A 27,896-nucleotide genomic window follows, 5' to 3' on the forward strand; every position below is an offset into this window, starting at 1 on the left:
CATAAAATTGTTGCTGTATGTTTTATATTAATAATATTTACTGCTCAGATAGATCCGTTAAAAATTAATACACCATCTCGTGTTTCCCAAAAATTCTTGGTACGTGATTCATTCGGTGGATTATAGTTTTTTCGATATTTAGTTACAGCACGACCACCGGTAAACTGTGATTTAGTTTTTATATTCCTTCCTTTTACAGAAAACTGCCTTTCACTTCCTCTAAATTTTGCTTTCCCATGCCCTGTCACTAAATAAATGGAGATTTGGTTACGCAATTCGTCCAATTTACATTCAAGTCTTATACGATTTTGTCTTTTCTAAAATCTGCGATGTCCAGAAATTAAAGATGATAAGGAATCTAAATTTAACTTAATGTTTTATATTATGAAAAGTGTTTTGATGCAGAAAAACCAATATTTTGTTCATGTATGGCCTTAACTTAAAATGTTAATCAATATCATTGCTTATTTTATTGTTTAATTTTTTTATTAATTTGCATCAACAAAACTGGCTAAAAACCAGACCCCGTCTCATTTTGTCTAAAACCGATGACATTTACTAGGTACTTTTTGACCCAATGTTTTTCAAATTTAAGGCTAACAATATTTATTTAGAATAGAATGGAAGAATTATCTTAAAATAACTACACATTAAACACGATACTCTTCAACTGGGAATTAAATTCTCTTATTTTTCACCTCCGTTGATTTATTTTAATAAGAAATTACACTGAAAATGCACAAGAAAATACACTTACGAAGAAACACGTCTTCGTAACTGTAAAACTCAGCATGCACTGCAAGCTGCTACGGTGAACGGCACGCCGCCAGTGTCTTTCTACCTCCGGTGTCAAATGCGGTTAATTCCAAGAAAGTGACGCAGGAGTCGTCTTAAAATTCCATCTCAACAAATATCGCACAGACTGTAACTAATTGCTGCATTTGAATAAATATTAAGTGTAACTAAAAATCGTCAAAATTGCCTAATAACTTAGAAAACCAGTTCTGTTTCCAGTTTCTTGGCAAATTTATTGAAGCTAAAAAAAAATTGCCACAATTTATTATATGCACCTTAACTAAAACATTAGTAGATGTACCTGATTGGTTTTAACGTTTTTGAAATGTTATACCTATCTTAAAAATGTTGGTGCATGCATACGTTATTATACTAATTGAATAATTTTAAATTTAAATTGTAAATTGTTTTATCAAGAAAACATTACAAGTAAAATTGTAAGTGGCGTCATATCTAAATAAAAAATAATTAAACCAAGATTAAACAAAGAAATCAAATTAAGTCTGATAGGTTTACTTAAACTTAACTTATTAAATTTGTTGGTTGATGCAGCTGCATTACGAATTGACTTAATCAACCGGTCTTAGTTAAATTAGTTTTATTTACATAGAATGGAGCGTCCAAAAAGGAAAACATTAAAACATTTTTAGGGCATCCCTTGCTTGACGAACGGTTGGCCAGTTATTTTTCGTGCTTCTCGGTCGTAGCAAAGTTTACAGAATATTTATTCTGTAATCTTTGGTCGTAGTATATGTGTACTTGCGACTCCAGACTTGCCACTTCTACTGTTCTACCCTTTTCAGTTACAGACAATTTTCACTTTAATTATTACCTACATCCTACATACAACTTATTCCTTTGCTCGTATGTGCTTAGTAAAAGTAACGAAAACGTAAAGAAAGAAACTTGTACCTTTTACATAAAGAACGTCGACGTTATGCCCTTTCGTGGACAATTCAGTTGTCTCTTACATTCGTTAATCTCAAGATAATATTTTTTTTAATCCGTATCTGAATATCTAAACGCAGAGATGTCAGCATAATCTAAAAAATAAATAAATAATAAGAAATTGCGAATAACAAAGATTTAAAAAATGTTTGTAGTTAAAAAAAGCCTATTTTGAATTTCAGCTTAGTCACACATATTTCAGAATAGGCAGTTTTATTTCTATAAGAAAAAATCTTTAAAATTTTAAAGCCCTTTAGACTAAATTAATTTTTCAAAGATTAAACAATAATCTTCATGTTAAAAGAACGTTAATCACGCAAAAAGGTCTTATTTTTCCAAATCGATAACCGTTTCTAAGAGAAAAAAGTATCAATACTATTATTTTTAAACTCCACAATTTCTATAAATGAATCTATGTATGTAATTATAAATCATTTGGCAGATTTTAATGCGTTGTTCCGTTCATGTTTCAAAAAAACTTGTGTACAAGTTCTTCATGGGAAAATGATAGGGGCAGTTCATGTAATGTTTTTTTCTTAGACGCCTTGTTTTCGAGATACAGTGTGTTGAATTTGTTACTTTCCAAATGGTTTTCCTTTATTATCTATTTAAATCGGCCAAAGATAAAAATGTCAAAATTTGTACACGAGTAAACATCAACTGTGCGTTAAGAATAATGTGGAGGCGGTTTCTTTCTGAAAAGCAGTATCGCCGATACAGGTAATTGGAGGGGTACAATCGAAAAAAAAATGTTAAAAGTCAAAATTTGTTACATTAAAATTTATTAGGTTTAAGCTTGTTGTTAACTAACATTTATTAAAGTAAATTAAAATAAACAAATTGTGGTAATTAATTATCTATTAATAACTAGTTTTATATTTTTCTAAACTACTACACTACCACTACTAAAATAAACAATTGTTGAAAGAACTGAATGCTACCGAATTTCGACAAGTATACCTTTTTTTGTAGTATGCTTTAGAGTTTACAGAACCGTTTAGAAATGTAACAAATTTTGACTTTTAATATATATTTTTTTTCGATTGTACCCCTCCAATTACCTGTATCGGCGACACTGCTTTTCAGAAAGAAACCGTTTACACATTATTTTTAACGCACAGTTGATATTTACTCTTGTACAAATTTTGACATTTTTATCTTTAGCCGATTTAAAGATAATTAAGGAAAACCATTTAGAAAGTAATAACTTCAACACACTGTATCTCGAAAACAGGGTGTCTGAGAAAAAAACTTTACATGAACTACCCCTATTATTTTCCCATGAGGAACTTTTTTTGAAACATGAAGGGACACCCTCTAGATATATGATAACATAATTTTCGTTTACCTTCAAATCCTAGTGAATTATTTCTATTACTGTTGCCATCAAAATTAAATTAAATACGTTTTTTCTCCCAAACGGTTAATTTTATCGAATTAATACAGGAATACTTTTTTGGAAGATATTTAAGAATCTTACATATTGAGTTGTTTAATATTTTTAGATGTGCAAATAAAAAGGTTTGGAGGACCCACTTTTTTCATAGGTGCAGTTTGTTACTAGCAATAACTGAAGGAATTTGAAAAAAAAAGAGACTTCGAAAAAAGGTTATGTACGGTTAATGTTAAGTAAAAAAGTAACAGATTATTGTTGTGGTTGTTTTTATGTCTTAAGTTCTAAATTCAAAACAAAAAACAAAAATATTCACTATAAATAAAAAATTGGCTTTGTTTATTGATATGGGGATCCGGCGCTATTCACGTGAATTTTCTATATATTTGTAGGTCTAGACACTTACATGCCGGTTTGGCAACTATGTCCTATATCCCCCGCGGTGTTCCCGATTGTGTGACGCATGTGGCGCCGTTACCCGTGCCCTCTCGCTGCGGGAGTCCCATACATCTACGCAACGCACCCACACGGCGGTCGACTGCCAGCTCGCCCGCCGAGGGGGCGCTACCATCGTGACCACGTGTCATCCGCATACAGTTCCGAAGCGACGGTCAATGTGTTTATGTTTATTTATAATTATATATTACATGATTACATGCCTGATTAATGTGCTTGATGAATAATCAACACCTCTTTCCTTATTTTTGTTCGTTTACAATCTGAAACCTTATGGTAGGTACCCTGCTGCTTTATCAATGAAATTTAAAACAGCGCATACACATTTATTTTCTCCAATTTTTTTCCCTTAATTTTTGAAACCGAAACATAATAGGTCGGAATTAAATGCTTGGATAAGTGTTTGCTTTCTCTGCCAAATCGATTACACTATGCTGTGAATGGAAATCGACTGAAAGAATTTACCCGCATTTAAATTTCTCTTAAATTTTTTCGTCACTCGGGTTAGATAACGTCGTCGTCATGTTGTAACCTCTCACAATTTGCATCTACACTTCTGCGCACCTTGCGGCGCGACTCTTAACCGGAGTTATTCCATGTTCCATTCATTTGACCAATTTTCCGATTCTTCACATCATTTTCGAGGTTCAGTGATGACGTTCACCTTCTAGGTCTGGAATGTGCGTCCCAATTTTTCGTTGGCCTTTCTAAATCTGTGTTCTGTTTACTATTAATGTCAATGTTTCTAGGCAGTATTGGGTAAACGTCGTCCAACGATTGTCAAATAATCAATGTTACGTTTGCGTTGGGTGTTGGTTTTCAGTTTTTCGGACACGTGTTTGTAGATTATTTTTTGTTAAAGAGTTGCCTCAATATGTATTGAACTGGAATTCAATTTTTATTGGTACGATTTTAGATTGATTAAAATCTTGGTCTCAAGGATAGAAAGATAAAATAAGATTCTGTGATTCTTTAATGACGTTTAAGATAAATTATTTCTCAAAAAACGTACCTAAATTATTTTTAAAGAATATCATTTGCATTTTAAAACGCATTTTTCTTATTTCACGTTAGTTAATTGGGCTTATGTTGTTTCCCAGAAATCATCAGATGTATTATTTGATTAGTATTCGATAGTTATCGGCAGTAGTAATTATATGAAGCCATAATAATGGAATAATGAAATTCATTTTAATAGTTAACACTTAACATTTATTAACTTCATTTGACTTATCATGAAACTATACGGGGTGTTTCGAGAAAAGTCCATCTTAGTTTTTTTATAATAAAATTTTGGTCGTAGTGGTTTTAAAAAACAGTGAATTGCATTGAAATGTGATATGTATAATCTTCTAGAGGTTGCTTTTTGAGGTTAGATTTTCTGTATTGTACGTTGAATGTTTCGAAAAATTTCATTCACACAAAACGATACTCATTTTGAAATCTGAGGATCTCTTGTGTGTACAACGAAATATTTACATTTTGATATGAATACGATGTAGAAAACAAAAAGTACAAAAAAATTATTCTAAAATATCGCTGAGAAACATTATTATGTCGCTAGCTCTATAGTTAAAAAGTAACAATACTGACATATCTAGCATACTCAAAAACTTAGTTCTACCAAAGTTGTCTTTTGTTTTTGAGATGCAAGGCTTCAAAGATGACTACAATTTAGCCATATTTAATATTTTGTATTAAAATTTGGTATAGATAATTTTTCTTATATTGAACTTTATAACACTGGGTTTTATAAACAACTTTTTAAATTCAACAAGATGCTTAGGTATTATTTGATTGTGATTCGAAATCATAATGCATGGGGAGATACTATTAAATTTCAGTTTAGGTATTCTTATTGAAATTGCTGAATATACATCGTTTTTTAATTTTTCGCAATTGGCCGATGTAGATTTAGTCCATCAGCTTCTATTCTTATATAACTGCAGTGGCCTTCCTCAGATGACAATAAACCGTTTAAATCAGACTACTTTGGTACAATTTTGAATTCCTTAAAAGTTACAGACCTTCAAATGAAAAATAAAATAAAATGTTTGTATCTAAAATCAAGACTGTACTTACCCATAGTCCATATTAAAAGACTGTCTTATTTGTTGATATTCTTTCATATTCTGAATTCTGATGAACAATTGCCATTTTCCAGGAATAATAGTGACTAATCTGAATAAATACAATTGACGCTTCCGGAAATATGGAAATAATATAATTCACATCAACCTTTCTCAAATAATTTGGTGACGTAACAAATATTTCAGTTTTTTTCATGTGATTTCAGTGTACTATTTTTTTACAACTTTTCGTCTGCTTCTGAGATGTATCGGACTACCCAGGAAACGTAGACGATAAGTGTTAGTAGCGAGTAAGATTTGTCATTGTGGTTATCGCAGTTAACTATGTCAAAATTTCTTAGAAAGCGCGGATATTGTGGCAAATACCGTGTGACGTAAATTTGAAACTAACAGTTATTGTTTTATAGTTAGCAAGTATAGAGATTATGAGACTTAGTCATTGCTTCAACGGTAATAGAGCATTGTATAATTTTATTAAATAAACGGACAAATTATACTGTACTGTAGAGTTAAATACGACTAGATGTACACATTATTATCGTGAAGAAACGTAACTGTGAAAGTTTGATGTGACGAAAACTAGGTGAAAAATTTATAGGAGTGATAAATAAATGTAAGTTTGGCTTTTTAATGTTTAGGTTTGTTGAAAAAAAAAAATATATATATGTGCTAAACGAATTTTCCTGTTATTAGTAAAGTAAATGGTATTTATAATATTATTCTATAAAATATTGCTATAAATTTTGTCTTATCAGCTGGAATAAGTCAAGTTTATACCAATTGTTTTTAATTTGCATAGCTAAAAGCTGAAAATAAAGTAAGAATGGGGTATATGCAGGTATGGTATCTACTAATGTATCGGATCATATAGGGGAGTTAAAATAACTAGAACTTCCTACTTACTTTTTTTTTAATGTTCAGCCCAACTTAACTTTCGTACTCCAATAAAAATTTAATTATTTTAGTTTCTAGTTTTGAAACCACCTTGTGTATTTTCATAAAATTTTGGTATAGTATTATAAGGCTCCATTATTTGATAAAGATTACAGATAAGATCTGGCCTCAACACATATATTTTTAATAAATTTTGACAAAGTTATCAAAACTAAAAATAACATTTTTAGATATTCTGAAGGTTTTTGTTTAAAAAAGGTTCTCTTCATTTATTTCGAATAAAGAACGGTTTTCGATATAAATAAATCGGTTTTTTAACTTTATTTGGTCAAGTTTAAATGACACAAGTTAAAGATTGAAAATCAAAATTTACGTAATAGTAAAAAATGAGAAAAAGACAAATCACTTCGACAAGTGTTCAAAATCAGCTCCCTTTATACTTTTTTATTCAATGAATGCGCATAAATGAGGAAAAAGGTCTAATAGGTTTAGATCGGGTGACCTAGGTGTCCATAAAACAGGACCGTCTGAACTTATCACTAAAAACTAAAGTGCTGACGCAATTCGATAGTCAAAAAAAAAAAAAAAAATTTGAAAAAATATTTGTTGAGGCAGCCTATTTCTTGATACCTTTTAAAGGACCGGTTTTAATAACAAATTATAGACACTTATCTGTAAAAGACTACGACATAATTTTTGTAATTGCACATTTAATAGCACAAGTGCGCTACACACAAGAGTACAAAATGGGTTGTTGCGTCTAATAAGCGTCTATTGCGCTACGCCTCGTGTACGCCAATTCTTATAATATGCGCTTTCCTTATCGTTTGGCACCCCCATTAATTTTAAACTTTGTTGTTTCAGGTACAAGAGCGGCATCCGCGGCAGCACAGTGAGAAACGGTGGTGTGGTCGGCAGCGTCGGCGGCGGCGGCGGCGGCGGTGGCAGCGGCGGTAGGCTGTGCGAGGTGAGGCGGGCGTACAAGGCGGCCGTGGTGCCGTGCAAGACGGCCCGTCGCAGGGCCCGGGGAATGAGCATGGGCCAGAAGGTCTCAGGAGGAGTCAAGGCCGTCAACAGGGATGCAGCCGCGCCGTACAAACCAGTCATTCCTAGAGAACTGGCACAGGTATGTCGGAAATTCCTAACGTTTCTGTGCAAGGCGTAACTTTGATGGGGAGTCATATTTATACAAAGGCTACCTTTGACCTTCAGAAACATATATCATAAGTTTGTTTTCTGAAATTCTGTAGCAAAAATTGATTTTTTTAACCTTTTTTATACCCCGCCACTGGACAGGCTAATGCAACCTCAAACAACTGCCTGCACTAGTCGCAAGCACATACCCATTTGGAGGATATGGAATGCATTGTCATTAAATCTATTAATCGTATACATATTCTTCATAATATTACACAAAAATTTGACATTGAAGTCATACAAATGCACACATCGTCGATAAACAAAAAAATCTGTAAAAAGTTATAAATATGCACTACACAAGACACTTCACTCATTTAAATTTTACTATAGAATTAAACACACATATTTCGATTCCAATAAAATTTAGACTTCACCCAGACAGTCATGAAACTAACTAATGTAAACTGGAAAATTAAAAACTAGAATAACGATCTTCGTTTCTCAAAAATTTACATTGACCGTTTGTTTGTTACTATCTTATCTGGTATATTGATATCATGTACTTCACCTAAATTAGATCGATCAATGTTAGAGGTCATTGGCACGGATTCACAAACTAACCAGTGTTACAAAATTATTATTACCAATTGCAGTTTTGCTCACTTCCACTCCATTAGTTTCATACAGTTGATTTAAAAAAAATAGCAGGCAACACTCATAAGCGCTCACGCTCTACGGAGTTCAAATGCTGTCCAGTAGCGGCGTTGACAAGAGATGAAGTGCAATGTAAAGAACGGATTGCAACAATTTATTTGATTAAAAGATAATAATAATTTCAAATTAATATTCGTAGGAACAGGTATTTATTACCGTAAAAAACTGACCCTCACTTGAAGTTATACTCGGTATGTTTCTTATTTGTTGAAGGTACAAGTACTCTAAAAAACAGGTGCAGAAAAGACAATTTGGTATGAATTAACTTAAAAGAAATGATTATGGGATATATCACCCATGTTGTAAGAAACATTAAGCAATAAATTGTAATATTTCACATTTCATTTCTGAAGGATCTTAGATTTTTAGTAAAAATATTTTTTTGTTTGTTTTTATTTTTTTTGTTGCGGCATCGCCGTTAATTTCGTGTGTATTTCGTTAACAGGACAAAAGCTTTTCCAACTTCCCAGGTTCCTTTATCAATTGACAAACTCAAGCATTCAATTTCTAATTGTTGATACTATGTATATTGAAAATATTCATAACACTGAGAATAATAGCATCTGTAATTATTTTTTTTCTCTTTTAGGACTTTGCACGTCCACCCCGACTCGACATGTTACTTGACATGCCGCCAGCACTCAGAGAAACTCAGCTGAAATACAGCTGGAACCAGGACGATCGCTCTCTAAACATTTTTGTTAAGGATGATGACAAACTTACGTTTCACAGGTAATTTGTTTTTTATTGTCAGGAATCAAACTTCTCAATTGAATTTAAATTGTTACTTTATTGTTACTATGTTAATTAATTTATTTTTATATTACTTTTGGCCTCGTTTCAGACAGACACTGAGGGTCAGCACGCTGATGATCAAGGGGCTGATGATCAGTGTGCTGAAAATCAACGAGCTGATATTTGACTGTTTCTTTTCGCATACGTTGCTGATGAGCAATAACGAAACGAATTTCAACAAAATAGCTTTAATAGCTGTGGCCCTATCTATGGCTTATGTCCATTTTATCTGGACTGGGAGAAATTTCATTCTTTATGGTCGGTAATGTGTGAAAACTACCATTTCACACAGGTGCCGATGGTTAGATTACTGATCATTTTTTTCCACACCGACAAATGGTAGCTTTTACATAGCCACTGAATGGACATTATTGTATAAACCGCTGATTTGGCAGTAACTGTCAGTGTTATTTCTTTAAAGTTTATTTTACTATTGTCTGTTTGCGTTTTATGTGACAAGCACAATCATCAGCCCGCCATCTGCCAGCATGTGTCTGAAACAAAGTTACCCGCCAACACGTGGGGAGTGAGTTCCTCTTGGAAAAATGGTGGGAGTAGTTCATATAACGTTTTTCTCATTAACATTTTCCTAACTGCAGGGTACTAGAGTTGTTACTTTGAAAAGTCTTGTTCTTAATAATCTTTAAATCAGCTAAAGATAAAAATGTCAAAATCTGTACAACAGTCACAAATGGAATGAAAACAGTCCAAATATTGGGGCCTGTTGAACTGCCGCTACGTTTAAATGTTTCTTAGAACATGCTTTGCCAGATCTATTAGGAAATGGGCCCCTTGAATATTAGATGAGACCTATGGTTTCTGCATGATGGTGCACCACCACATTGCACTTAAAATTTCTGACAGTTCCTTAATAATTAATTTAGTAGGGGACAGATTGGATGTGGGCAAGAGGTAGCTGTAAATTGACCTGCCCGACCAATTAGCCAATTTAAATATAATTAAGAAAAATTCTCCTCAAAGTAACAATTGTAACACCTTATATCTCAGAAATGCAATGTTAATGAGGAAAACTTTATATGAACTACCCCCACAAGTTTTCCAAGAAGAACCCAAGTTTTTTTTTGTATAACGGATCATATTTTGTCCATTACTTATTTCTTTGTCATTTTTCACATTTTATACGTTACACCAATTGCACACTTACTTATGATACCAGCATGACGCTAGACGATTCCATTTTATTTATTTTTCGTTACTATTTCTTCTGATTTAGTTTCAGAACTTGTATCACCTAAAATATACCCCAGCTGGTAATTTTAAGGTACAAAATACAGTCGTGGTAAAAAAGTTGTGATTTCTAAAACCGACGAAATTTTCAGACACCCAGTCGCGCAAAGCACGGACTGCATAAGAGGAAAGGTTGGCTTCACAAAGGGCATGCACTGTTGGGAGGTCTGTTGGTCGACGAGACAGCGGGGGACGCATGCAGTTGTCGGGGTGGCCACGGCAGAGGCCCCGTTGCATTCCGTTGGATACCAGAGTTTAGTTGGCAGCACAGACACTTCCTGGGGGTGGGATTTAGGTGAGTTTCTTTTTTAGTAGTAGCAGACCAGAAAAGTTGTAGTTTTAAGACGTTAGAGTAAAGTCGGAGATAATTTTATTACTGTCAGTTTGGAAACACTTTTGAATAACATATTTTCATATGAAGGCATTTTGCAAGTTGGAAAATGTGAAAACCATTGTGTTATCTCGAACCGTTTTCTTTGATCGGTGGGTCAATTTCGATACCATTGGAGAGTTTCTCCTATTTTCCGAAATGATAGAAAAAATAGTCATTGGCCTGATTTTCGAAGAATGTGGAAAACTACATTTGTCTTGATTCGTTTCAGAGGTACACCACTTTTTTCAGTTTTTATAGTTTTCTATGTTACTCTATTTTTTTTGTCTGTGATTATATTAGATTATTTATAAACAGACATTTTTACACAGTTTTTTACATAAAAACCAGTTGCAGACGGTATATTTTTGTGCAAGTTCATTTCTTCATTAGTAATATAATACGAATTCGTATTATTTTGAAACACCCTGTATATATTTTCAATTTTTTAAAATTTCTTTTCATAAATATTTGTACGAAAAATTATTTTGAAGTAATAAACGATAAAAATTACTTTTTTAATCATTAATCAACTGTTTCTTGATATGCCATGGATGTATTTGATGTATCGATGTAAAATAAAAAATGAACGCTACATTAGCTTGTATCAAGAAACAACTGATTTACAGAAAAAATATAACTTTTTGATGTTTGTCTTGAAAAGAATTTTTTGTGTTCTATCGTGTGTATCATTTCAAAGCAAAATTAACAGATTTCAAATATCAGAAACGTAGGTATATTGTTTGGAAAAATATAAATTTGAGTAACAACTGAAGAAGCAGAAGTTTTAGAATAATATTGTCACGATATTTTGTAATTAATCTCTTTGAAAAAATCTTATATTTTCCCAAACAAAATAGTTAAAGGGTATGGTATCATAGAAAATGATAAAAATTGAAAATTACTCTGTATCTCTTTATCAAACCAAGAAGATGTGGTTTTACTATTCAACTTTTTTAGTTGTAAAATAATTTAAAATACAGGGTGTGCCATTTAACACTCCCGCTGTCAATATCTCCGAAATGAAGAAACTTATTTCAGTTCCGAAATAGCTTCAAATTGTAGTTAGAATTGTTAGTTCAAATCTTTCTATATAGATGGTGTGGCGATACTAAAAGATTTTTTGATCCCTGGAATGTGGAAATGCATTCCATCTGAAAGATCGTTAAATTTTGAGTAATTTTGGTAAATAAATTTTTTTCTTATATCTACTTGTTTTCGATATATGTCGACTTCAATATGCAATGTATGATATAACAGGAAAATGTATTATTTTATTTAAATCACACTGATACAAAATATTCTTTTAAAATATTGTTATTATGACTTTATTCACATCATATACTAACTAACAAACAATAAATTATAAAAAAACGAATGATCAACTACAGAAAAAAAAATTGTGTAATGGTAAATCTTATAAGGGGCAGAGATGAACCGTATTTTATCAAATGTTATTAAGAAAATGCAGTCATAGGTGGCTCACGTCATTTACTTAAAATAAAACAATGACAGATGACACATAGTGTTCCAATAATTACAGTTTTATCAGTTTAAGTCTTTCAATTTAACTATACTAGTTATACGATTTAGTATATGGCGGAATAAAGTCATTATAACAATATTTTAAAAGAATATTTTGTCTCGGTGTGATTTAGATAAAATAATAGATTTTCCTGTTATACATTGTATATTGAAGTTGACATATCTCGAAAACAAGTAAATATAGGAAAAAACTTTATATTACAAAAATTACTCAAAATTTAAAGATCTCAGAAAGATTTGAACTAACAGTTCTAACTACAATTTGAAGCCATCTAACAATCCCAATTTCCAGAACTAAAATAAATTTCTACATTGCGAAGATATTGGTAGCAGAAGTGTTAAATGGCACATCCTGTATACATTGTGACGTCATCAAATGAAAATTTCAAAAGCAGTGCACTTTCTTTATTATTACAGATTCTTCCACTTTCTTGTCAGACAGACATAAAAAAATTGCTTAAATTTGTTATAATAATATAATTATGTGAGTTGCAAATTAAAAAATAAAGCATGAAATTATGAGAAACATCAAATGTTAATAAATAATATTTTATAAATTAGAAGAATTATGTAAATCTAATCAAACCTCTAAAGAATATTAATTCAGTCCATCTTTATCGAAATTTTAAAATAACTTGCTTTTAATTGATGTTTTACTTGTATGGATTACCTGAAAATGTATGTTCTGCAAAAAAATCTGCCTATTTTGTGATAAACCGTCAATCTGGCAACAAATGTTTCCTTTAGTGGGGTATTTTTCAAAGTTTCAACTAAGTATATGAAAATGGAAATAAGTATATTTTCATTCTTTTAAAAAAACTTAAAATATGTATTGTGATGTCACTAAGTGAGATGAGAGTATCAAATCCAACCCCAAATGTAATAATATTTGACTCTATTGCAGTGGCAATATACCCATATCAGCACCCCTGCTTTTAAATATGAGTAATCATTTTGCTGTTGCCAGATTTATCCGCTATTCCACTATACTGTCATACATAAATGATGTTTATTGTTAGAACCTGTTATAAAAAATGATAAGTTGCAGTTTAAAAATAACATGTAAAGTGATAAAAAAACCCTAGATAGTGCTTATTAAATGTAGTTAAACTCGTAATCCATTCATAGAAATTTTTTGTTGTAATTCATGTTTTAGATGTTTAAATTATTTTAAAAGGCATGTGTACTAATGAAAAATCGCCCTTTTAAAAAACTTTTATTATTAACTCTTACGTTTTTGCCCTGTTTTAGCTAAACTAATTCAGACAAATCGTATCAAATGATGTCAAAAAACATTTTTCGATACCAGAATGTTTTACAAAAATCTTAAATCTAGATTTATGGGGTTAGTTTTGCATATCTAGACGTCTGGTATGGAAAAATGTTGTTTGACATCATTCAATAAGATACCTATAAATTTTTTTTTTAAATTTGTTTCACTTAGCTTAGTTCTTTTAAAACAGAGTGAAAATGTGTGACAAACCACCCAAACTGACAGTTAAGGGCCCCATATTCTTTAAATAGTGTTTTCCACAAAGACAAATAATTTCAAACATTTAATAACTGAATAATCTAAAGCTTATCAAATAATAGGAATGTTATGTCATGCCACCTGAGTATTTTCAAAGACGCCACAGTAAAACGAATAAACAGGTGCAAAAAACGATCAAACCATCAAGGTTTTAGGTACTGAAATCTACGAAAATACTAACTTTTTTATTCCACATGTAAATATTCTTATAACATTTACTTGCTTAGTCCTACATATAAAATTGTTTACTTTTATTTATAAGTACGTGAAAATAATTCTTAAAATGTGGGGTTAGAATAACAGCAAACGCATGTTTTACAAACGCTTTTTTTTAGTTATTATTTTATTTGAGTAAATTTAAATGGTAACAATGAATAAACAAAACATCAAGGATTTTATTTTTGTGCTTACTTTTGTTCTACGTTTTACTTTTAAAGATTTCAGTACCTAAAAACGCCAGAAATTTCACTATTTCTTGGCCAGGAATATGGCCACCTTAATGGTTTGTTCCATTTCTTTTGATCCTACCTAAAATATTGATGCAGAAATCATTGATTTTAATATCCACACAATTAGATAAGTGACAGTTGAAGTGTACTCATAAATTTTCATATTATTTGGAAGTCGTCAATATCAAGGGTGCTATACTCCCTTTGAAACCCTCAGATTTGACAAATTTTGCATTTATTATTATAGAATTTTTTACTTTTGTTGCTCTAATTACAACAGTTTAAGTAACAAATTGTCACTTTTTGTGGCTTAGATCTGACGTCGTCTACCATGCTGCTCTCTAGCTGTGGATTACCTAACTACACCTGTAATTGTGGCCAATGTCAATATTTAAATAGACCCTTATATGTATTGTTAAGGAATTAACTTTAGTTATAAATTATCTTCCTGACTAGTGTTGTTACAAAAACTGAAATACAGGTAATTCTTACATTGAAATTATGCCTACTCCACCAGTTAATTTTATTTGAATTTCTTTTTTAAATTTTGTAAAAAATATCTAGTATTGATGTCATTATCCCCCTATCATCGACTTTACTCTTAAATATTCATAAATTAAAATTTCAATTTGTGACAACATAATAATCGTTTTAATTGGAAAGTTTCTATTTCAGGTCGTAACAAATTATACCACGATTCAAAGAATTGCCCTGGTATAACATATCCAGCTTTACTGAAACCCGACGAAACTTTCATAGTGCCCGACAAGTTTCTCGTAGTGCTAGACATGGACGAGGGCACTCTTAGTTTTGTAGTTGATGGCCAGTACTTGGGGGTCGCATTTAGAGGACTTAAGGGGAGAAAGTTGTACCCGATAGTGAGCGCTGTTTGGGGACATTGCGAGATCACGATGAGATACATCGGCGGGCTTGACCGTAAGTACCTTCTTTTTTTTTTTCATTTTCTTTTATATCCACTCTATCTTGGACTCTTGAGCTACTGACTAAATTTGTATAAAAATAAGGAAATATAATAGTAGACTTATTATATTCTTTGTCATAACACACACAATTAAATGGGTTATCCCCCAAAATTTTATAGTTGAAAATTTTTTATAAATGATTTATACATATATACGAAGTGACCCATGTTGAAACTATGTCATTACTAACGATTTTTTGTAGGGATGGCAGATACCGATATTTAATATGTGTTCATATTGGCCAGTACTACCAATTTGCCTATACATTTGTCAATATACGTACATAACATTTAAGCGGCAGTCATAATGGATATGAGTTTGTATGAAAATCTATTTGCATAAAATAATACAAATTCCTGACAAATTATTCATTTAACACCAATGATCTTATTACATCTGTGTTCCTGATTTAGTTTCTTTAAAGTTTGTGTAAATGGAATTCAATTTTTTGGTCCTACGATGATCGTATTTCATACAAAATGTTTCAAATCCATTTTCTTTGATACTTCGTTATTACAACTTATCTGGTAGTAGCAAATTAATTGGTCATTTCAGAAATTCTTACAGATTCGTATAGGATGTCCAAAGTGTAACTATACAGATGTAAACATGTGTAATCATTTTAATTTGACTTAAAATTTGATAAGTGCATGCTTAGTTTGAAATCGCTATATATTAAGTTGTGCAGATAACGTGCAGCTGCAGATTTTTACAACTTTTCCATATGTTACCACCTTGTCCATTAATTCATTTTTGCTTCATTTTTATGTTTATTCACACTTATTAATATACACACTGCAAAAAAAATAAATAGAATAGAAAAATAAGTCTTCATTTAAACTATTAATTTTCACAACAAAAGACACACATGCCTACCTAACCAACCAACCAACCAATTACCAATTTTTCTGTCACCAACGAAAAAGTGAACAAAAAAATTGGCGATGTGTCATTTATGACCGAAGCTGTTCCATCTCCCATTTTTATGTAGCATGTAAGTTGAAAATGATTCCAGAGGTTATCAATAAGTTTTAACAATATATATTTTTTAGATTTTAAAGCCACTGTAAGTCAAAAAGCTTAGTTGATTGAATAATAAACAGAAACATGGGGAATTAATTTGGTACCAACTGAAAAATAATAAAATTTGTTATAAGTTCATTTACTAAAGGTAAAGGACCCTGCACTTTTCTTATGGGAAGTAGCTTTTGGTCAATTTTTTTGAAACTTCGCAGGTTGATAGTTCTTAACATGTAGATCAAAAGTCTCAATGGGCACAAAGCCCCAAATCCACCCCTTAACCCCCGCCCCCACAAAAAAAAAACTGCCTCCAAGTAGTGGGGGGATTTAACTGATTTCTGCATGCAAAACAATTTATTTTTTAATCAACCCAACAAAGACCCCAAACAACCACATTTTTGACTATCAAACTATTCGACTTTCACACTGAATTCAAATTTGCAACTCAATTTTACGAAATCGGGTCAGGAAAATTGTTATTAACAATTTAATTGTTTATATAGCTGTAGAAAATTTAATTGCCATTTTATGAAAAAATATTTTCATAAAATGGCAAGTTTCAAATAAAAGTTATTTATTTTGATAAAATCTAAAAAAAAGTTTGTTTTTTTTCGAAAAAGTAATATTCAAGCTGTAAATCACTGTTTAACTTAACACACGTGTATATCTATGGCTATTATACGTATACTCTGTGTAAAACTTTGGTGGCGTTTTAAAGCTAAAACATTGACTTTTCAAAAAAAACACAAGAATAGTTTTTTTTAGATTTCATTGAAATAAAAAACTTTTATTTCAAACTTTTTTTCATTAAACGACAAGTAAACTCTCCACGACTTGGGGTCAGTTTTTGGGGGGAAGGGGTGGATTTGGGGCTTTCTGCCGATTGAGATTTTTGATCTACATGTTAAGAATTATCAATCTGCAAAGTTTCAAAAAAATTGGCCGAAAGCCACTTCCCATAAGAAAAGTGCGGGGTCCTTTACTAAAAGCTTTTGCAATATCCAGTTACAAAAATGATGTTGGTTATGATAACCTTGAAGCTGTAAAAACTGAATTTTTTGTACACGATACAGATATAACTGTTGTTACTTAAACGCAACATGATGCACAATCACAACTGTTAATACTTGATACTACTTACACTTGACATGGAGTGTAGTAAATATTAGACAAAAGTTGCTGCTTTTAATGAGTGGTTAAAATTTTGACACTTTTTTCTGGAACGTTATGTATGTAACCACTCTGTACGAACAATATGTTATGATTTTGTAGAACTAAATATGTGTAAACTTATATATCGGTATCTGCCGATCCATAAACTTAAAAAAAGAATTTTTAGAGCATTCCCATTGAAATTACATATTAGACTGTTTTCTTCAGAACTTTTTATTTGCACTTAAAAATTGTACCCGTCTATTTCAAAACGGGCCTTTTCTTGTTAATCGTGAATTCTAAGTGTTGCACTTTCTTTTCCAGCGGAACCTCTACCTCTTATGGATCTGTGCCGCCGCGTGATACGGCAACGTCTCGGCAAACAGCACTTAGAAGAGAAAGTGATGAGTCTGCAACTCCCCCAAGCCTTACAGACTTACCTCCTCTATAGAGACAGAAGATAATACATCAAGCTGTGTAGTGCAGTGAACTGTTTTCCAAGGTCTGCTACCATATAGAGTAAAGTAACCAAATAATTCAAATACGTTAAAGCATTACTAGACAAGTATATAAAAAAAAAAGATGAACTCGAAACAGTGTACGAACACCCAAGGACGTTGTCTTCTATATAATAGTTTTTACTGTGTGCTGTGATGGTACGCGAATCTCAAGGTCAGTGCTCGCACGTGCTCGTCACGACACAAGACAAAACCTGGTTGATCTCGGGACATGGCCCGCCGTGTCGTTGTTAGAGAACAATGCCATACGGTGTACATAGTTGTAATGTAACTCAGTCTTCTAAAAAAAAAAAAAAATTATATTATCAAGCACGGCTTCCTCTGAACTAGCTTTACAGATAGTTTTTACTTGTTTGGACAAGTGTACCCGCAAGATCGTCGACAATTCCGTACCTCAGTCCGGACGCCTCGCCCGGATTTAAATAGATATGACCGTAAATCATGTTCATCAAAATCAAACCCGTGCGGTTGCCCGCTTCTTTCACTTTGAATGGACCGATTATATCCCTTGACATTTTTTTTCCTCTGAGAAATCGCCCTGTGGAACACGTTACCGATATATGGATTATTATCCACGATATTTCGTGTTCTACACTGTGGCTACACAGAAATTTTTGAAAATGCATGAAAATGAATGAAAATTAGAATGTGCTTGGTGTATATATACGTATATCTATGTAGCTTAGCTACATAAAAAACTCTTAGAAAATTTACTAAAAACGTTATCCTAACGGGAAAAAAATTGAATGTCGGTGAAGTAATAAAGTTATTTTCACATTGCATCGCTTTGATTTTGATGAAATGTTTGATTGTTTTTGAAGGGTTGCTGGGAAGTTTAAGAATTTGTATAATCGGGCTAAAAAAAATGTGTATTAAAAAATTCTAAGGATACTAGAGTTTTTAGTAAAAAGAAGTGATTTATATTTTTTATATCACTTACATTTAGTCATTTTTCATATCATTTTTTGAAACGTCTTGTTCTCATTTATGTCCCAATAGCGGCTTGATATGACATTGAGAGGGCTCTATAGCAAATTGCCACCCAGCAATACATTTTTATAGATTTTATTACATAGTTTGTCTAAATTTGAATCAATGCACCATTTCCTCCATTCTAACGCAGATTTTCTATAAATTGGAGTTAGTTTGAATCGTAAATTACAAATTTCTGTACAACAAAAAGTAATTTGAGTTTGAAATTAACTCCATTTTATAGAAAATCTGTTAGAATGGAGGAAAGTCTGTTATTTGTGCATTAATTTATATTTAGATAAACTGCGTAATAAAAATCTATAAAAACTGGTTGCCTATTTGTTATAGAGAGGGCTCTATAGCAGATAGCCACCCAGCAATACATTTTTATAGATTTTATTGCACAGCTTGGCTAAATTAATGCACAATTGACAGAATTTCCTTCATTCTAAGGCAGATTCTCTATAAAATGGAGTTAGTTTGAAACTCAAATTACTTTTTGTTTTAAAGAAATTTGTAATTTGCTGCTTTTGAACAAGCGGCATCGTAAATTACAAATTTCTTTACACCAAAAAGTAATTGAGTATCAAACCAAGTCCATATTGGTGTAACAAAAACGTATAAAAATGTGTTGCTGGGTGGCTATCTGCTATAGAGCCCTCTTAAGTCTTACGCCTAGTTTTTTTTGGCGGTCCTAAATACAAATTCACAAATTTCTCAGTAAACGCCTTTATATGCATATTTTTCTTATTTTGACTGAAATATTATCTGAAAGGGAGCCCCCGCTGCTTCTGTGTTCATGCCAGTATATTTTAAGGACACGAATATTTATTGAAGCTGTATCAGTAAAGAAAACGTAAAGTATATACATTTTTGTTGAATTATTTTAGTTAATATTTATTACGCGCCCTCTTTCGTTAAGATTTGAAGCTGAAAAGAAAGTCGATCTTGTACAGTACATTGAATGTAAGGAAATGTTTGATTTCTAATTATTAAAGAAGGAAAAGTAAGTGCTCAGGCAGTTACACCAATATTGTATGTAAGAATATTAGACTTATTTTTGTAAATATTTAGTTAGTGCCAGTTCCATCATAATTTATGTCTATGAACTAAGGCTATTTGACTGCTCCGTTCGTTGAGATTATTATTAATAATTTTAAGGTTTTTGTAGTAAATTTTTTTGTTGTATATTTACATATTCGGCCATTTAATGGCCCGTTGTGAGTATAGAATGTTCGAGAGTGTATGTAATTGTGGTATTGTGTTAGTTTTTAGAATTGTTTCTATATGAAATTTCAACATTTTGCATACCGAGTGTTCATTAGATAAATTGTGTAACGAAAATCTTGGTTTTGTGATTTTTATTCGGCAGCAAAAACCAAACGCAATGGACAAAGAATATTTCTCACATTTTTTTATTCGATTCTTACTTAAACTTTTTATGTAACTTATTAAATTTGTTTTCCCAAAGCTTTTAAAACAGTTTTAATTCACCACAGTGGGGGGGAGTACTATTTGTCCGTTGCGGATGATTATCATCATTTTTTTGCATTTTATTTTGACAACCTATTATTCGGTGGTTTTGCCAGAAATGGCGTTCATCCGCCGTTCTTGTAGAATTTAAAAAATGCAATTTGTAGAGGCCTGGACAACTAATGATAAGTAGGATGTTTTAATGTATTTCTAAGTTTTGCTGTGAAAGTCCGGGTTTATTTTAAGTTACTCAATGTACGATTATAATAAATAATATAAGTAAACTCTTTAAACAATTCTTAGTCTCTCATTTGTCCTTTGGAATTTGGAAATAACGAAGGTACTGATTCGACTATAAATGCTCTTAATAAAGAAGGTTCGAATAACCACCACCACCACCCCCCTTCCCCTCCCAATACTAGTTGCCTCTGACTACAATCTAGCAATTATTTACCAGGGAAAAGCAAGTTTGAAGGGCTCACCTTTAATGAGCCTTTTCTAGTTGTAGCATGTACTGTTAGAGTAGTGTACAATGAATTCAGGACACCTATATGAGACAGAGATAAGGGAAATTTAAAAGCATACGTGTTGGGATTTACCTAAAACGAATTCTTTTTGAACATGTGCTTGATGAGAATCACTTTATTTACCAGCAACCCCCCACTATGAGCAGCCCCTTACTACATTCTAGCTTTATTATTTATCCTTGGGGTTCGCTATGTAGCAGTTGTGCTCAATTCTAAATTGTTATTTTCTATCGAATAACTGCGGAGATACAAGATTGAAGGGCTCACTTTTAATTAGCCCTTTCTAGTTATAGAACGTACTACTGTACACTAAATTTGGGACACCTTGTATATCAGATAGAAATAATAAGAATAATTTAACATTAGAAAACTGAAACGGATGCTTTTTTAATGTGCTTGATGAATATCACATTTATTGTGACTAATCTAGGAATTATTCTTCATCCTTAAAATTCACGACAACTTTTTGATAATTTTCATGGACTATTTAATTACGACATTTGCAGATACATGTCTCCAATCTGAAGTCATAGTCCCTCTCTGGTACTTAGGGTTTTCAAATTCTTATTTATTTTATCAATTGCACTTGAACAAACTATAACTATCCCAATGTGATCAAAATACATCCAGCCATGCGTTTAGATGGGCACTTAAAATCTTTTGATTATTTTTATAGCCAAATCTAAAGTTACACAATTCTAGAGATTAAATGTTGCGGAACAAAAAGAACATAGTGTGATAAAAAAAATACTTTTTTCTTTCATTGATATGTACTCAAGGACATAGTCACATAATTGTAAATACAATGTATACACATTGTGACATTTAAATTCTAGATCCTGCTCTAAATGCAAAAGTGTCGATGTGTATTTGCAGCCTAAATTGAAGTCGATTCCTCTCTAGCTCTTGGGGTTTTCGAGATATTCAATCAATTTATTTTGCCAGTGAAAGCACTAGGACAAAAACCGACTGCGAGATCAATGGCTGAAAGTATGTCTTTAATTCATAATAATTTTCAAGGATTCACAAATTTTTTCAGAAATGTTTTAGGATTCAGAAAATTCTGAAAATATTACTATAGACCATTAAATTTTTTCATTGAAGTCTCTTATATCAGTAGAACCACTTAGACAAACTATTCCAGCGTGATCAACGTCAAAATAGCAATATGCAAAATAGAATATTGTATTTTACTAATGACTTCATCGGCAAAGTAATATATTTTCTCAAATCATTCGATGTGCCTGTCCACTTGCCTTCAATATATTAAGAAAATCTTATAAACGTATATACAGGGTGTTTCATAATGATGTGCAAATATTTTAAGGTGTTTAAAAAAGTAATTTTAGGGGGGGGGGTACTTCCAATACCTTTTTTCGAGAAAATACATATTCAAATTTCGAAATGGCCAAAAAAATTAGCTCTTATTTTTTTTATTTAATTTTTAATTCATATTTGCTTAGCTTTTCCTATTGATAAAAAAGAATTTTTGCAAAAAGCATGTCAAACATAACGATCGTTTTTGGTAACATACTAATTATGTATACCTAATCAGCAAGGAGAAATAATTTATTTTTTTGCTCGTAAACCATTAAGTATACGAAAAAATGGGAAGCGTAAAAAAATTTCTAAACGATATGTAGTATTAAAAGCTATTTTTCTTGGAATTGGCTGACGTAGAAAAAAGTTGTGAGAGAAATAAAAAAACCAAGGGGTGCTAATTTCTTTCATTGAAAGTCATAAACCAGAAAAAAATACTTCCAAAAAATACCATTCAACTAGTTGTTAACGTGTACCAAAATTCAAATTTTTAAGTTTAACCGTTTTCGTGAAAAAAAATAAAAGCTAATTTTCCGACTATTTGGAGATTTTAATATTTTCTCAGGGGGGGCTCAAATCAAAAAAATATATTGGAAGTACCCCCCTAAAATTACTTCCTAAACACCTTAAAATTTTTGAACATCATTATGAAATACCCTGTATACTCTTATTGGATAAATTACATACATCTATCAGAAAAAAAATAATTACACTTCTAAAACCCTATAATGCTTCAATGGCCCATATTGTGTAAAAACTTGATTAAAGCGTTTTTATTTGAGACATCCCTCAAAATTAATCAAGGATTGTTTAAAAAAAAACATTGTTTCAAGTCGCTATCGAGAAAAAGTGACATTTAATGTTTTAGGGCAATCTTAAAAACAAAACCTAACTGCCTTTATACCAATAATAACTTTATTAGAAATAGTTAATAGTTTCCAACAGTTAGTCGCAATCGTATTTGATTCAAAACAATGAATTTTGAACCTTATGCACAGAAGATATTGTCATATCTTATGTATATGTAAGCATTATATCATAAGCTCTGATATCGGGATATGCACGCGTCTGACTATTCTTCTTCTTCTTCTTCTTCCTGTGTTTAGATAATATTCATGTCCGTAGCACCGCCGCGCGCCGTCTTCTCAGACCTATTGTACTTCCCACTGTTCAAACCTTTTCAGCAAGTAGGTAGTTTTGTCCTTTTGACAAAGTCCAAAAGCTTCTTTGCCGACACGTCTCTCCAAAAAAAGGATTTCAGGAGCGTCATTCTACTACGTGCAAATCCTGGGCACTCGCGGAGAATATGCAGAGTTTTATCCGCATACTCGGCAGACCGGACTGTCTACAAGCCTTAGCTTATATAGATGTTTCCTAAGGTGACAGTGTCCCGTTAAGTTCCTTTCTTGAGCCTAATTTTATTCAAGCTGAGCAACTAATTCGTTTTTTTCTGCAAGGGACACTCCACCCACTAAACATTTTTCAGTTTCTGACAAGTTCCAGAAACGTTTCCATTTTTCTTGAAACGTTTCATAAAAAATCCATGCAACGTTCTGGTAACCCAAAAGAAACCGAAGATGTCCTCCCCAAAATACGTTTCCAATGAAACGTTTAAAAAAATTGGTTTCAGTAACATTCTTTTGATGTTCCATTTATGCACTCGATATTTTTGTTTTACGTTTCAGTATATTTTCAGAAATGTTTGAGTAACATAATAATTTTTATACAATATTGTTCTCATAATGCTCTCAACTTTAGAAAATTTCCTTTTCAGAAGCGTTTTTGAAACAGTATAAACAGTGTGAGTAATTTTTTAAATATTTCTAATACTCTTGTAATATTTTTATTTGTATTGTGAATAACTTAATTCGTAATCCATACAATTTTTTCTGATTTCTCAAAAAATTTAACTGAAAAATGTTATTGTATATTAAAAAAAATAACTGCTCTTCTAGTTTGGGGATGCAGCAACTTTTATCAAGAATTTTTTTCTTTTTGAGAAGCCACTGAAAAAGTTTCTAATATGGATTACGGATTCTGCCATTCATCGTACAAATAAAAATGTCACAAAACAATATTAGAAGCAATTTAAAAAAGCTACACATCATTTTATATTGTTCAAATACGCTTCTGAAATGGAAATTTTCTAATGTTGAGGTTGAGACCATCATGAATATGGTAACAATGACGAAATGACAATTAAAAAAATTAGTTATGATAATGAATCTTGAAATGGTAGGTACATGAAAAACAAATAACATGAAAACTATATACATAACTGAAAAATAATATAAAGAAGTTACAATTTCTTCTACGCATAGTCAATATTACATCTAACCTTTTTATAATAAATTTTACAGTAGAAATAAATAAGATACAAAAGGATATCTTGAAAAAATAAATATTTGTAGGTATACTTAAACTCTTTTATTTAAGCATTCCTATACACGTACACAAATATAAACATTTGTACAAAATATAAAATAAATGACATATATTTCACTTGATTCTTCCGTATTTCAAATAGTTCTCCGAAACGTATAGTTCCATGTTCCATTTTTTTTTTAGTTTTTGTCCTCTTGTCTTTAATAGGTATTAGGTAGTGGGTATAATAACTATGTTTAGGTAGATGTGACGCAAAATTCGAAGTCTACACATATCGTTTTAAACATTTTGCATCAATATTCATTATTTTATATGCACCTTACAATAACCACAACTGCACACACTATAAATTATCACATAAAATAGCATCAAAGTAACGATCATGGAGACTATTCTCCCTGGTAACGATGAAGAACAACGAAGCCAGGCAAACGGGTAAAGGCAAACCGCAAACCTAACCTAACACCTAACATAATACGAATTGAAAACGGCACACGAGAAATAAATAAATTCGGGCTGTTACGCGCGGTCTGCGCAAGTCACGAACATAAATTTTTTCTAGATTTGTGTTATAAATATGCTACCACAAGTTTTTTCTGTTTATGTCTGGTTGTACATATAACAAAGGCAAATGAACTGACGCTTGCTATAATGATGGGGCTTGAGAGCAAAATTTAAGTAATGCGGAATGAAAGTTCCATAAGATAAACAAAAGCAAAGGGTTGTTTGTTTGTCGTTGTTACGTTTCCGAGATCGAAAGGGAATGTTTCGAGTAATGTTTCAAACTCTCTTCAATTGGAATGTTTCGGCTATGTTTCACTAAGTAAGTTTTCAAGTGCTACATTTCTGTAATGAAACAGCAACGTTTCTAGTTATTGTTTCAAATGTGTAGTAAAACAGCTCATTTGCAACGTTTCATTTACGTTTCGTGTTTAGTGGGCAAGTTTCTTCGCATGACATTGCTCTGGTCTCGAAGACCAATATTTCCGATGTTCTGACAGTCCATTTGCTCAGAGCACCTCTGACTACACTTGGAGATGTGCCACAGAAGCAGTGAAAACTGTTTCGAATCATTTCCTAGCAAGTTCATCCGCTTTCTCATTTGTGTGTTAACAAGTTAAGTCAGCATTTTTTGTAGTAAACATTCCCTCATAAGTTTTGAACTTACCTTGTGTGTGTCTAAAACCTTAATTGCTGATTGACTGTTAGAGAATATGTATATGAGTTTAGTCAAATACAGTGGGAAACTTCCCCAAACTGTAGCTTGCACGCCGTCTGGGTCTAAGTTCATGTATTACCTACTTACTGCACCCGTCCCTCTGGTCATTTTGGAGCCATTCGTGAACCATAGTAGGCTCATCTTTTCAGGATATCAAACTTTTCCTCCCCAGAGTTGGTTCCGACATAGACATTTCCATAATCTTGGAATAGAGACTATCCCTCCAGTCGTTATAATTCTACAGTCGGTATGTTGCCAACTGTGCTTCTCTTTCCACCGCTATAAAAATCGGTGGCAGATTTAGTATGACTTCTAGTGCAGCTGACCGTGTCGATGAAATCCCCCCAAACAGGGTAGTCTGGATTATATTTCGGTTTTTCCTCGCTTGGTCTGTTGTGTTTCTTGACATGATACAATAGCGCCATAAAATATCCTAGGTGCTACCATCCTCAGCTTCAGTCCCCATGTTCTACCGATGTGGCGACGACATACACATAACCTCTGCCTCGCCTTACTTAACACTTTTCCGAAGTGTACATACCAGGTACGCTTATCATCCAGTATCAATCCTAACCTCCCTGGAAAACCGAATATACCTCTCCCCTAATATTGATTTAGAGAGCCTAGTCAAATTTTTTCTCTTGGTGAAGGGCGATGCTTGCCCCTTACACGAATCATTTATCCATTACACAACCTCTTTCATGAGCTTTGAAACGATTATATCTGTCTGTTGGAAACTGTTTTGGATTGCTCTAGAGACCAAGCTAATAATAGTTTACTCCTATTTAAACGGAAAACTGAAAACAAAATGCTATCGCGAGACATTAAACGAGTTTTTTATTTTCCAAAATCGTTAATATTATCGTCTTGCAATATAGAAACATATTTGTAAAATTATATAATGATTTCTAGCATTGAATTGCTTTGTTTTTCATTTTCTTTTTGGACTAAACCTAAAAAACATTTGCGTTCTGTGCGAAGATTTCAAATTTAGTTCGAATTAGTTCTGAAATAAGCAATTTTCTTATCAAAACAAAATTTTACTTCATTGTGATATGCCAAAAGGAAACAGCTATAGTATGCAATGAGCGACTTAATCATAATTACTTATTTATTAAGGCTATTAAAAAAATATATTAATTGAAGAACGATTTATTGATATAACTGTATTAAGTGAATACAAAATTAAGTCCACACGTAAATTTATCTGACGTTGCTTGTAAACATATTTGAAAATGTTGCGCTTTTGGAAAGGCCGGTAAGTACGTTAGAAAGTGGTGTTCCACAACGAAGCCCATTTAATCAATGCATGGATCAGTCACATTAACAGGGCAAAATTAAGGTGCAGAGCAACTTATTTTTGTAACTATGATCATGGTGGCGGCAGAAGATGAGTGGCTAACTACATCAGGTATCTATAGTAAGAAGAGCCTAAAGTTTGGATATACGTAAATCAAATCAATCAATCAAATTTCTAGCGAATCTCAGATGTAGACGTTCTGTTAGATGATCAAAATGATCAGGAAACAACAACTGAGTCTCAGACTCAGATTCGTTCTGGATCATCAAAATTGGAGTTTCCGAGAATAGGATCATATCAATTAAGACTTTTTTTTTCTTGTAATTTTAGGAGAAACATTGACAGGTTTTTGTTTTGTAGACTATAGCACTATTGTAGACGATAACGTCATGCGACTACAAAGAGTGAAAGAATTGTTTGACACCAGTAAGCTCAACAGTTTGATATGGTCCAGGTCCATTGTCGGATTTAAGTGATATCGAGTATGTTTGCGATGCACAACAAAAAAGGATATTTCAGTTGCAATTTCACCTTTACACGCAGCATGAGATTATAAATGCCCAGACAAAGAGCACTGAGAACAAATTCCTTTGGCAACAATCAATAACCTAATAAAAACCATGCCTAGACGCTGTCAAGAAGTTGTACAGTTGTTGTTG

At 32.2% G+C, this 27,896-nt stretch overlaps 1 protein-coding gene across 6 annotated transcripts in view; it reads left to right on the top strand.

Moving 5' to 3' along the window:
• The window catches only part of LOC108903717 (protein gustavus), a 226,173-nt gene extending 207,039 nt beyond the window's left edge, over positions 1-19,134 (top strand). For 5 of the 6 annotated variants that reach the window (XM_018705996.1, XM_023454451.1, XM_023454454.1 and 2 more), the window contains 5 exons: positions 7,441-7,702; positions 9,020-9,162; positions 10,566-10,768; positions 15,044-15,304; positions 17,848-19,134. In XM_018705996.1, coding sequence (XP_018561512.1) covers positions 7,441-7,702; positions 9,020-9,162; positions 10,566-10,768; positions 15,044-15,304; positions 17,848-17,987 — 1,009 coding nt within the window. In that variant the 3' untranslated portion in view covers positions 17,988-19,134. Of the gene's footprint in view, positions 1-6,081; positions 6,296-7,440; positions 7,703-9,019; positions 9,163-10,565; positions 10,769-15,043; positions 15,305-17,847 lie in introns of those variants that run through there. The other variant, XM_023454458.1, reaches the window with a different exon arrangement.
• The last annotated feature ends 8,762 nt before the right edge of the window (positions 19,135-27,896 follow it).

Source organism: Anoplophora glabripennis, unplaced genomic scaffold (genome assembly GCF_000390285.2).
Source record: "Anoplophora glabripennis isolate ALB-LARVAE unplaced genomic scaffold, Agla_2.0 scaffold63, whole genome shotgun sequence".
NCBI classification, from domain to species: Eukaryota; Metazoa; Arthropoda; class Insecta; order Coleoptera; family Cerambycidae; genus Anoplophora; species Anoplophora glabripennis.